This window comes from Engystomops pustulosus, unplaced genomic scaffold, assembly GCF_040894005.1.
Source record: "Engystomops pustulosus unplaced genomic scaffold, aEngPut4.maternal MAT_SCAFFOLD_229, whole genome shotgun sequence".
Taxonomy (NCBI): Eukaryota; Metazoa; Chordata; class Amphibia; order Anura; family Leptodactylidae; genus Engystomops; species Engystomops pustulosus.
Genome location: NW_027285108.1, coordinates 74,175 through 87,201, shown reverse-complemented (window position 1 = coordinate 87,201; position 13,027 = coordinate 74,175). Strand labels below are relative to the sequence as shown.

The following is a 13,027-nucleotide window of genomic DNA, read 5'->3' as shown; positions in this document are numbered from 1 at the left end:
CAGGACATGAGGGGACACAGTATACAGCGGGGAGGGGATACAGTATACAGCGCACAGGGAGGAGGGGATACAGTATACAGCGCACAGGGAGGAGGGGATACAGTATACAGCGCACAGGGAGGAGGGGATACAGTATACAGCGAGGAGGGGATACAGTATACAGCGAGGAGGGGATACAGTATACAGCGAGGAGGGGATACAGTATACACCGCACAGGGAGGAGGGGATATAGTATACAGCGAGGAGGGGATACAGTATACAGCGAGGAGGGGATACAGTATACAGCGCACAGCGAGGAGGGGATATAGTATACAGCGAGGAGGGGATACAGTATACAGCGAGGAGGGGATACAGTATACAGCGCACAGCGAGGAGGGGATACAGTATACAGCGCACAGCGAGGAGGGGATACAGTATACAGCGAGGAGGGGATACAGTATACAGTACACAGCGAGGAGGGGATACAGTATACAGTGCACAGCGAGGAGGGGATACAGTATACAGTACACAGCGAGGAGGGGATACAGTATACAGCGCACAGGGAGGAGGGGATACAGTATACAGCGCACAGGGAGGAGGGGATACAGTATACAGCGAGGAGGGGATACAGTATACAGCGAGGAGGGGATACAGTATACAGCGAGGAGGGGATACAGTATACAGCGAGGAGGGGATACAGTATACAGCGAGGAGGGGATACAGTATACAGCGAGGAGGGGATACAGTATACAGCGAGGAGGGGATACAGTATACAGTACACAGCGAGGAGGGGATACAGTATACAGCGAGGAGGGGATACAGTATACAGCGAGGAGGGGATACAGTATACAGCGCACAGCGAGGAGGGGATACAGTATACAGCAAGGAGGGGATACAGTACACAGCGAGGAGGGGATACAGTATACAGCGCACAGGGAGGAGGGGATACAGTATACAGCGCACAGGGAGGAGGGGATACAGTATACAGCGAGGAGGGGATACAGTATACAGCGAGGAGGGGATACAGTATACAGCGAGGAGGGGATACAGTATACAGCGAGGAGGGGATACAGTATACAGCGAGGAGGGGATACAGTATACAGTACACAGCGAGGAGGGGATACAGTATACAGCGAGGAGGGGATACAGTATACAGCGAGGAGGGGATACAGTATACAGTACACAGCGAGGAGGGGATACAGTATACAGCGAGGAGGGGATACAGTATACAGCGAGGAGGGGATACAGTATACAGCGCACAGCGAGGAGGGGATACAGTATACAGCAAGGAGGGGATACAGTATACAGCGAGGAGGGGATACAGTACACAGCGAGGAGGGGATACAGTATACAGCGCACAGGGAGGAGGGGATACAGTATACAGCGCACAGGGAGGAGGGGATACAGTATACAGCGAGGAGGGGATACAGTATACAGCGAGGAGGGGATACAGTATACAGCGAGGAGGGGATACAGTATACAGCGAGGAGGGGATACAGTATACAGCGAGGAGGGGATACAGTATACAGCGAGGAGGGGATACAGTATACAGTACACAGCGAGGAGGGGATACAGTATACAGTACACAGCGAGGAGGGGATACAGTATACAGCGAGGAGGGGATACAGTATACAGCGCACAGCGAGGAGGGGATACAGTATACAGCAAGGAGGGGATACAGTATACAGCGAGGAGGGGATACAGTATACAGCGCACAGCGAGGAGGGGATACAGTATACAGCGAGGAGGGGATACAGTATACAGCGCACAGCGAGGAGGGGATATAGTATACAGCGAGGAGGGGATACAGTATACAGCGAGGAGGGGATACAGTATACAGCGAGGAGGGGATACAGTATACAGCGAGGAGGGGATACAGTATACAGCGAGGAGGGGATACAGTATACAGCGAGGAGGGGATACAGTATACAGCGAGGAGGGGATACAGTATACAGCGAGGAGGGGATACAGTATACAGCGAGGAGGGGATACAGCATACAGCGAGGAGGGGATACAGTATACAGCGAGGAGGGGATAGAGTATACAGCGAGGAAGGGATACAGTATACAGCGCACAGCGAGGAGGGGATACAGTATACAGCGAGGAGGGGATACAGTATACAGCGCACAGCGAGGAGGGGATACAGTATACAGCGAGGAGGGGATACAGTATACAGCGAGGAGGGGATACAGTATACAGCGAGGAGGGGATACAGTATACAGCGAGGAGGGGATACAGTATACAGCGAGGAGGGGATAGAGTATACAGCGCACAGCGAGGAGGGGATAGAGTATACAGCGCACAGCGAGGAGGGGATAGAGTATACAGCGAGGAGGGGATACAGTACACAGCGAGGAGGGGATACAGTACACAGCGAGGAGGGGATACAGTACACAGCGAGGAGGGGATACAGTATACAGCGAGGAGGGGATACAGTACACAGCGAGGAGGGGATACAGTACACAGCGAGGAGGGGATACAGTACACAGCGAGGAGGGGATACAGTATACAGCGAGGAGGGGATACAGTATACAGCGAGGAGGGGATATAGTATACAGCGAGGAGGGGATACAGTATACAGCGAGGAGGGGATACAGTACACAGCGAGGAGGGGATACAGTACACAGCGAGGAGGGGATACAGTATACAGCGAGGAGGGGATACAGTATACAGCGAGGAGGGGATACAGTACACAGCGAGGAGGGGATACAGTATACAGCGAGGAGGGGATACAGTACACAGCGAGGAGGGGATACAGTATACAGCGAGGAGGGGATACAGTATACAGCGAGGAGTGGATACAGTACACAGCGAGGAGGGGATACAGTATACAGCGAGGATGGGATACAGTACACAGCGAGGAGGGGATACAGTATACAGCGAGGAGGGGATACAGTATACAGCGAGGAGTGGATACAGTATACAGCGAGGAGTGGATACAGTATACAGCGAGGAGGGGATACAGTATACAGCGAGGAGGGGATACAGTATACAGTACACAGCGAGGAGGGGATACAGTATACAGCGAGGAGGGGATACAGTATACAGCGAGGAGGGGATACAGTATACAGCGAGGAGGGGATACAGTACACAGCGAGGAGGGGATACAGTATACAGCGAGGAGGGGATACAGTATACAGCGAGGAGGGGATACAGTACACAGCGAGGAGGGGATACAGTACACAGCGAGGAGGGGATACAGTACACAGCGAGGAGGGGATACAGTATACAGCGAGGAGGGGATACAGTATACAGCGAGGAGGGGATACAGTATACAGCGAGGAGTGGATACAGTATACAGCGAGGAGGGGATACAGTATACAGCGAGGAGGGGATACAGTATACAGTACACAGCGAGGAGGGGATACAGTATACAGCGAGGAGGGGATACAGTATACAGCGAGGAGGGGATACAGTATACAGCGAGGAGGGGATACAGTACACAGCGAGGAGGGGATACAGTATACAGCGAGGAGGGGATACAGTATACAGCGAGGAGGGGATACAGTACACAGCGAGGAGGGGATACAGTACACAGCGAGGATGGGATACAGTACACAGCGAGGAGGGGATACAGTATACAGCGAGGAGGGGATACAGTATACAGCGAGGAGGGGATACAGTATACAGCGAGGAGGGGATACAGTACACAGCGAGGAGGGGATACAGTATACAGCGAGGAGGGGATACAGTATACAGCGAGGAGGGGATACAGTACACAGCGAGGAGGGGATACAGTACACAGCGAGGAGGGGATACAGTACACAGCGAGGAGGGGATACAGTATACAGCGAGGAGGGGATACAGTATACAGCGAGGAGGGGATACAGTATACAGCGAGGAGTGGATACAGTATACAGCGAGGAGGGGATACAGTATACAGCGAGGAGGGGATACAGTATACAGTACACAGCGAGGAGGGGATACAGTATACAGCGAGGAGGGGATACAGTATACAGCGAGGAGGGGATACAGTATACAGCGAGGAGGGGATACAGTATACAGCGAGGAGGGGATACAGTACACAGCGAGGAGGGGATACAGTACACAGCGAGGAGGGGATACAGTATACAGCGAGGAGGGGATACAGTACACAGGGAGGAGGGGATACAGTACACAGCGAGGAGGGGATACAGTACACAGCGAGGAGGGGATACAGTACACAGCGAGGAGGGGATACAGTACACAGCGAGGAGGGGATACAGTATACAGCGAGGAGGGGATACAGTACACAGCGAGGAGGGGATACAGTACACAGCGAGGAGGGGATACAGTATACAGCGAGGAGGGGATACAGTATACAGCGAGGAGTGGATACAGTATACAGCGAGGAGTGGATACAGTATACAGCGAGGAGGGGATACAGTATACAGCGAGGAGGGGATACAGTATACAGTACACAGCGAGGAGGGGATACAGTATACAGCGAGGAGGGGATACAGTATACAGTACACAGCGAGGAGGGGATACAGTATACAGCGAGGAGGGGATACAGCGCACAGCGAGGAGGGGATACAGTATACAGCGAGGAGGGGATACAGTATACAGCGAGGAGGGGATACAGTATACAGCGAGGAGGGGATACAGTATACAGCGAGGAGGGGATACAGTATACAGCGAGGAGGGGATACAGTATACAGGGTCTCTCTTCTTTCTTCCATCCATTTGTTCACATTATCAATAAAAGGACAAATTCCACGAGAATCTATTCGCAACAGGTTTCTAGATTGTAAAATTTCTTATGATGTTTCTTAACCCAAAACTCTCGCGACTCACCACATCAAACCTCTTGGCCAACTCCACATCATCCTCGTTCCTCACCATCTCAAAGAAGTCCAGATGCCTAAAGAAGAGTCCAAGGAAAAAAAAGAGACATCACCAAAACACCAGGAAGAGGAGGCCAAGGATATAAAGGAGACATCACCAAACCCCCAGGAAGAGGAGGTCAAGGGTAGAAAGGAGACATCACCAAACCCCAGGAAGAGGAGGCCAAGGATAGAAAGGAGACATCACCAAAACCCCAGGAAGAGGAGGCGGCCAAAGATAGAAAGGAGACATCACCAAACCCCAGGAAGAGGAGGTCAAGGATAGAAAGGAGACATCACCAAAACCCAGGAAGAGGAGGCCAAGGATAGAAAGAAGACATCACCAAAACCCCAGGAAGAGGAGGAGGAGGCCAAGGATAGAAAGGAGACATCACCAAACCCCAGGAAGAGGAGGCCAAGGATAGAAAGGAGACATCACCAAACCCCAGGAAGAGGAGGCCAAGGATAGAAAGGAGACATCACCAAACCCCAGGAAGAGGAGGCCAAGGATAGAAAGAAGACATCACCAAACCCCAGGAAGAGGAGGCCAAGGATAGAAAGAAGACATCACCAAACCCCAGGAAGAGGAGGCCAAGGATAGAAAGGAGACATCACCAAACCCCAGGAAGAGGAGGCCAAGGATAGAAAGGAGACATCACCAAACCCCAGGAAGAGGAGGCCAAGGATAGAAAGGAGACATCACCAAACCCCAGGAAGAGGAGGCCAAGGATAGAAAGGAGACATCACCAAAACCCAGGAAGAGGAGGCCAAGGATAGAAAGAAGACATCACCAAAACCCCAGGAAGAGGAGGAGGAGGCCAAGGATAGAAAGGAGACATCACCAAACCCCAGGAAGAGGAGGCCAAGGATAGAAAGGAGACATCACCAAACCCCAGGAAGAGGAGGCCAAGGATAGAAAGGAGACATCACCAAACCCCAGGAAGAGGAGGCCAAGGATAGAAAGAAGACATCACCAAACCCCAGGAAGAGGAGGCCAAGGATAGAAAGGAGACATCACCAAACCCCAGGAAGAGGAGGCCAAGGATAGAAAGGAGACATCACCAAACCCCAGGAAGAGGAGGCCAAGGATAGAAAGGAGACATCACCAAACCCCAGGAAGAGGAGGCCAAGGATAGAAAGGAGACATCACCAAACCCCAGGAAGAGGAGGCCAAGGATAGAAAGAAGACATCACCAAACCCCCAGGAAGAGGAGGAGGAGGCCAAAGATAGAAAGAAACATCACCAAAACCCCAGGAAGAGGAGGCCAAGGATAGAAAGGAGACATCACCAAACCCCAGGAAGAGGAGGCCAAGGATAGAAAGGAGACATCACCAAACCCCAGGAAGAGGAGGCCAAGGATAGAAAGGAGACATCACCAAAACCCCAGGAAGAGGAGGCCAAGGATAGAAAGAAGACATCATCAAAATCCCAGGAAGAGGAGGCCAAGGATAGAAAGGAGACATCACCAAAACCCCAGGAAGAGGATAAGGCCAAAGATAGAAAGAAGACATCACCAAACCCCAGGAAGAGGAGGCCAAGGATAGAAAGAAGACATCACCAAAACCCAGGAAGAGGAGGCCAAGGATAGAAAGGAGACATCACCAAAACCCAGGAAGAGGAGGCCAAGGATAGAAAGGAGACATCACCAAAACCCCAGGAAGAGGATAAGGCCAAAGATAGAAAGAAGACATCACCAAACCCCAGGAAGAGGAGGCCAAGGATAGAAAGAAGACATCACCAAACCCCAGGAAGAGGAGGCCAAGGATAGAAAGAAGACATCACCAAACCCCAGGAAGAGGAGGCCAAGGATAGAAAGAAGACATCACCAAAACCCAGGAAGAGGAGGCCAAGGATAGAAAGAAGACATCACCAAAACCCAGGAAGAGGAGGCCTAGGATAGAAAGGAGACATCACCAAAACCCAGGAAGAGGAGGCCAAGGATAGAAAGGAGACATCACCAAAACCCAGGAAGAGGAGGCCAAGGATAGAAAGGAGACATCACCAAAACCCCAGGAAGAGGATAAGGCCAAAGATAGAAAGAAGACATCACCAAAACCCAGGAAGAGGTGGCCAAGGATAGAAAGGAGACATCACCAAAACCCCAGGAAGAGGATAAGGCCAAAGATAGAAAGAAGACATCACCAAACCCCAGGAAGAGGAGGCCAAGGATAGAAAGGAGACATCACCAAACCCCAGGAAGAGGAGGCCAAGGATAGAAAGGAGACATCACCAAACCCCAGGAAGAGGAGGCCAAGGATAGAAAGGAGACATCAACAAACCCCAGGAAGAGGAGGCCAAGGATAGAAAGGAGACATCACCAAAACCCCATGAAGAGGAGGCCAAGGATAGAAAGGAGGCATCACCAAACCCCAGGAAGAGGATGAGGAGGCCAAGGATAGAAAGGAGACATCACCAAAACACCAGGAAGAGGAGGAGGAGGCCAAGGATAGAAAGAAGACATCACCAAAACACCAGGAAGAGGAAGAGGAGTCCAAAGATAGAAAGAAGACATCACCAAACCCCAGGAAGAGGAGGCCAAGGATAGAAAGAAGACATCACCAAACCCCAGGAAGAGGAGGCCAAGGATAGAAAGGAGACATCACCAAAACCCCAGGAAGAGGATAAGGCCAAAGATAGAAAGAAGACATCACCAAAACCCCAGGAAGAGGATAAGGCCAAAGATAGAAAGAAGACATCACCAAAACCCCAGGAAGAGGAGGCCAAGGATAGAAAGAAGACATCATCAAAACCCCAGGAAGAGGAGGCCAAGGATAGAAAGGAGGCATCATCAAAACCCCAGGAAGAGGAGGCCAAGGATAGAAAGGAGGCATCACCAAACCCCAGGAAGAGGTGGCCAAGGATAGAAAGGAGACATCACCAAAATCCCAGGAAGAGGCGGCCAAGGATAGAAAGGAGACATCACCAAACCCCAGGAAGAGGAGGAGGAGGCCAAGGATAGAAAGGAGACATCACCAAAACCCCAGGAAGAGGAGGCGGCCAAGGATAGAAAGGAGACATCACCAAAACCCCAGGAAGAGGAGGAGGCGGCCAAGGATAGAAAGGAGACATCACCAAAACCCCAGGAAGAGGAGGCCAAGGATAGAAAGGAGACATCACCAAAACCCCAGGAAGAGAGGGAGGCCAAGGATAGAAAGGAGACATCACCAAAACCCCAGGAAGAGGAGGAGGCGGCCAAGGATAGAAAGGAGACATCACCAAACCCCATGGAGAGGAGGCCAAGGATAGAAAGGAGACATCCCCAAAATCCCAGGAAGAGGAGGCCAAGGATAGAAAGGAGACATCACCAAAACCCCAGGAAGAGGAGGCCAAGGATAGAAAGGAGACATCACCAAAATCCCAGGAAGAGGAGGCCAAGTATAGAAAGGAGACATCACCAAACCCCAGGAAGAGGAGGCCAAGGATAGAAAGAAGACATCACCAAACCCCAGGAAGAGGAGGCCAAGGATAGAAAGAAGACATCACCAAAACCCCAGGAAGAGAAGGCCAAGGATAGAAAGGAGACACCAAACCCCAGGAAGAGGAGGCATCACCAAAACCCCAGGAAGAGGAGGCCAAGGATAGAAAGGAGACATCACCAAAACCCCAGGAAGAGAGGGAGGCCAAGGATAGAAAGGAGACATCACCAAAACCCCAGGAAGAGGAGGCCAAGGATAGAAAGGAGACATCCCCAAAATCCCAGGAAGAGGAGGCCAAGGATAGAAAGGAGACATCACCAAAACCCCAGGAAGAGGAGGCCAAGGATAGAAAGGAGACATCACCAAAATCCCAGGAAGAGGAGGCCAAGTATAGAAAGGAGACATCACCAAACCCCAGGAAGAGGAGGCCAAGGATAGAAAGAAGACATCACCAAACCCCAGGAAGAGGAGGCCAAGGATAGAAAGAAGACATCACCAAAACCCCAGGAAGAGAAGGCCAAGGATAGAAAGGAGACATCACCAAACCCCAGGAAGAGGAGGCATCACCAAAACCCCAGGAAGAGGAGGCCAAGGATAGAAAGGAGACATCACCAAAACCCCAGGAAGAGGAGGCCAAGGATAGAAAGGAGACATCACCAAAACCCCAGGAAGAGGAGGCCAAGGATAGAAAGGAGACATCACCAAAACCCCAGGAAGAGAGGGAGGCCAAGGATAGAAAGGAGACATCACCAAAACCCCAGGAAGAGGAGGCCAAGGATAGAAAGGAGACATCACCAAAACCCCAGGAAGAGAGGGAGGCCAAGGATAGAAAGGAGACATCACCAAAACCCCAGGAAGAGGAAGCCAAGGATAGAAAGGAGACATCACCAAAACCCCAGGAAGAGGAGGCCAAGGATAGAAAGGAGACATCACCAAACCCCAGGAAGAGGAAGAGGAGGCCAAGGATAGAAAGGAGACCTCACCAAAACCCCAGGAAGAGGAGGCCAAGGATAGAAAGGAGACATCACCAAAATCCCAGGAAGAGGAGGCCAAGGATAGAAAGGAGACATCACCAAACCCCAGGAAGAGGAGGCCAAGGATAGAAAGAAGACATCATCAAAATCCCAGGAAGAGGAGGCCAAGGATAGAAAGAAGACATCACCAGACCCCAGGAAGAGGAAGAGGAGGCCAAGGATAGAAAGGAGACATCACCAAACCCCAGGAAGAGGAGGCCAAGGATAGAAAGAAGACATCACCAAAATCCCAGGAAGAGGAGGCCAAGGATAGAAAGAAGACATCATCAAAATCCCAGGAAGAGGAGGCCAAGGATAGAAAGAAGACATCACCAGACCCCAGGAAGAGGAAGAGGAGGCCAAGGATAGAAAGAAGACATCACCAAACCCCAGCAAGAGGAGGCCAAGGATAGAAAGGAGACATAACAAAACCTCAAGAAGAGGAGGCCAAGGATAGAAAGAAGACATCACCAAACCCCAGGAAGAGGAGGCCAAGGATAGAAAGGAGACATAACAAAACCTCAGGAAGAGGAGGCCAAGGATAGAAAGGAGGCATCACCAAACCCCAGCAAGAGGAGGCCAAGGATAGAAAGAAGACATCACCAAACCCCAGGAAGAGGAGGCCAAGGATAGAAAGAAGACATCACCAAACCCCAGGAAGAGGAGGCCAAGGATAGAAAGAAGACATCACCAAACCCCAGCAAGAGGAGGCCAAGGATAGAAAGAAGACATCACCAAAAGCCCAGGAAGAGGAGGCCAAGGATAGAAAGGAGACATCACCAAACCCCAGGAAGAGGAGGCGGCCAAGGATAGAAAGGAGACATCACCAAACCCCAGGAAGAGGAGGCCAATGGTAGAAAGGAGACATCACCAAACCCCAGGAAGAGGAGGCCAAGGATAGAAAGGAGACATCACCAAAATCCCAGGAAGAGGAGGCCAAGGATAGAAAGAAGACATCACCAAAAGCCCAGGAAGAGGAGGCCAATGGTAGAAAGGAGACATCACCAAACCCCAGGAAGAGGAGGCCAAGGATAGAAAGGAGACATCACCAAAATCCCAGGAAGAGGAGGCCAAGGATAGAAAGGAAACATAACAAACCCCAGGAAGAGGAGGCCAAGGATAGAAAGGAGACATCACCAAAACCCCAGGAAGAGGAGGCCAAGGATAGAAAGAAGACATCACCAAAATCCCAGGAAGAGGAGGCCAAGGATAGAAAGGAAACATAACAAACCCCAGGAAGAGGAGGCCAAGGATAGAAAGGAGACATCACCAAACCCCAGGAAGAGGAGGAGGAGGCCAAGGATAGAAAGGAGACATCACCAAAACCCCAGGAAGAGGAGGCCAAGGATAGAAAGAAGACATCACCAAAATCCCAGGAAGAGGAGGCCAAGGATAGAAAGAAGACCCTTAGTAAATGAGCCCCAATGTATCCATCACCTGGAGAGCCAGGGAAGAAGAGGGAGAAAGCTGAAGGGCAGAGGACCTGAGGTGGGTCCTGCGGCTCCGGTACCTGTCCAGTGTGACATTCTCGTGTCGCCTCAGCTTGTCAATGACCGGCTGGATCCCCAACATCAGGAACTCGTATCTCAGGTGCAGCCGAAACTCCAGATTATCCTGCAAGAAGGGAGAAGGAGAAGGAGTACTCCCAAACTGTACAACAGCCCCCCCATCCCTGCCGTGTTATGTGCCCCCCCCCTGCCGTGTTATGTGCCCCCCCTGGGTCCCTGCCGTGTTATGTGCCGCCCCCCCCCCTGGGTCCCTGCCGTGTTATGTGCCCCCCCCCCCGGGTCCCTGCCGTGTTATGTGCCGCCCCCCCCCCTGGGTCCCTGCCGTGTTATGTGCCCCCCCCTGTCCCTGCCGTGTTATGTGCCCCCCCCTGTCCCTGCCGTGTTATGTGCCCCCCCCTGTCCCTGCCGTGTTATGTGCCCCCCCCTGTCCCTGCCGTGTTATGTGCCCCCCCCTGTCCCTGCCGTGTTATGTGCCCCCCCCCTGTCCCTGCCGTGTTATGTGCCCCCCCCCCTGTCCCTGCCGTGTTATGTGCCCCCCCCCCTGTCCCTGCCGTGTTATGTGCCCCCCCCCCTGTCCCTGCCGTGTTATGTGCCCCCCCCCTGTCCCTGCCGTGTTATGTGCCCCCCCCCCTGTCCCTGCCGTGTTATGTGCCCCCCCCCGTCCCTGCCGTGTTATGTGCCCCCCCCCCGTCCCTGCCGTGTTATGTGCCCCCCCCCGTCCCTGCCGTGTTATGTGCCCCCCCCCCGTCCCTGCCGTGTTATGTGCCCCCCCCCCTGTCCCTGCCGTGTTATGTGCCCCCCCCCCTGTCCCTGCCGTGTTATGTGCCCCCCCCCCTGTCCCTGCCGTGTTATGTGCCCCCCCCCCCTGTCCCTGCCGTGTTATGTGCCCCCCCCCGTCCCTGCCGTGTTATGTGCCCCCCCTGTCCCTGCCGTGTTATGTGCCCCCCCTGTCCCTGCCGTGTTATGTGCCCCCCCCCCCCCGGGTCCCTGCCGTGTTATGTGCCCCCCCCCCCGGGTCCCTGCCGTGTTATGTGCCCCCCCCCCCGGGTCCCTGCCGTGTTATGTGCCCCCCCCCCCCCGGGTCCCTGCCGTGTTATGTGCCCCCCCCCCCCCGGGTCCCTGCCGTGTTATGTGCCCCCCCTGTCCCTGCCGTGTTATGTGCCCCCCCCCCCCGGGTCCCTGCCGTGTTATGTGCCCCCCCCCCCCCCGGGTCCCTGCCGTGTTATGTGCCCCCCCCCGGGTCCCTGCCGTGTTATGTGCCCCCCCCCCCCCCGGGTCCCTGCCGTGTTATGTGCCCCCCCCCCTGCGGTGTTACGCCCCCCCCCCCCGTGTTATTGCCCTCTGTGCTCGCACCTCTCCGGCCCCGGCGTTCAGGACGGCGTTGATAAAGGACATGATGGCGGTTTTCAGGCTGACCTCATCGCGGTGTCTCCCCAGACTCCTATCCAGCTCATTCAGCAGCGTCTGCAACAATAAGCGACAGCCAAGGGTTAACTGGTCATATAATATACATGTACAGCCGCTATAACCCGGGGATATACTATACATGTACAGCCGCTATAACCCGGGGATATAATATACATGTACAGCCGCTATAACCCGGGGATGTAATATACATGTACAGCCGCTATAACCCGGGGATGTAATATACATGTACAGCCGCTATAACCCGGGGATGTAATATACATGTACAGCCGCTATAACCCGGGGATGTAATATACATGTACAGCCGCTATAACCCGGGGATGTAATATACATGTACAGCCGCTATAACCCGGGGATGTAATATACATGTACAGCCGCTATAACCCGGGGATGTAATATACATGTACAGCCGCTATAACCCGGGGATATACTATACATGTACAGCCGCTATAACCCGGGGATATAATATACATGTACAGCCGCTATAACCCGGGGATGTAATATACATGTACAGCCGCTATAACCCGGGGATATCATATACATGTACAGCCGCTATAACCCGGGGATATAATATACATGTACAGCCGCTATAACCCGGGGATATAATATACATGTACGGCCGCTATAACCCGGGGATGTAATATACATGTACAGCCGCTATAACCCGGGGATATAATATACATGTACAGCCGCTATAACCCGGGGATGTAATATACATGTACAGCCGCTATAACCCGGGGATGTAATATACATGTACAGCCGCTATAACCCGGGGATGTAATATACATGTACAGCCGCTATAACCCGGGGATATACTATACATGTACAGCCGCTATAACCCGGGGATATAATATACATGTACAGCCGCTATAACCCGGGG

The 13,027-nt window shown here is 52.9% G+C and overlaps 1 protein-coding gene across 1 annotated transcript in view; it reads right to left on the bottom strand.

Annotated features, from left to right (window-relative positions):
* DAAM2 (dishevelled associated activator of morphogenesis 2) overlaps positions 1 to 13,027 on the bottom strand; it is a 135,668-nt gene that overhangs the window by 68,430 nt on the left and 54,211 nt on the right. Inside the window, 3 exon segments of the mRNA XM_072132104.1 lie at positions 4,756 to 4,822; positions 10,725 to 10,828; positions 12,076 to 12,186. Of these exon segments, the coding sequence (XP_071988205.1) occupies positions 4,756 to 4,822; positions 10,725 to 10,828; positions 12,076 to 12,186 (282 nt within the window).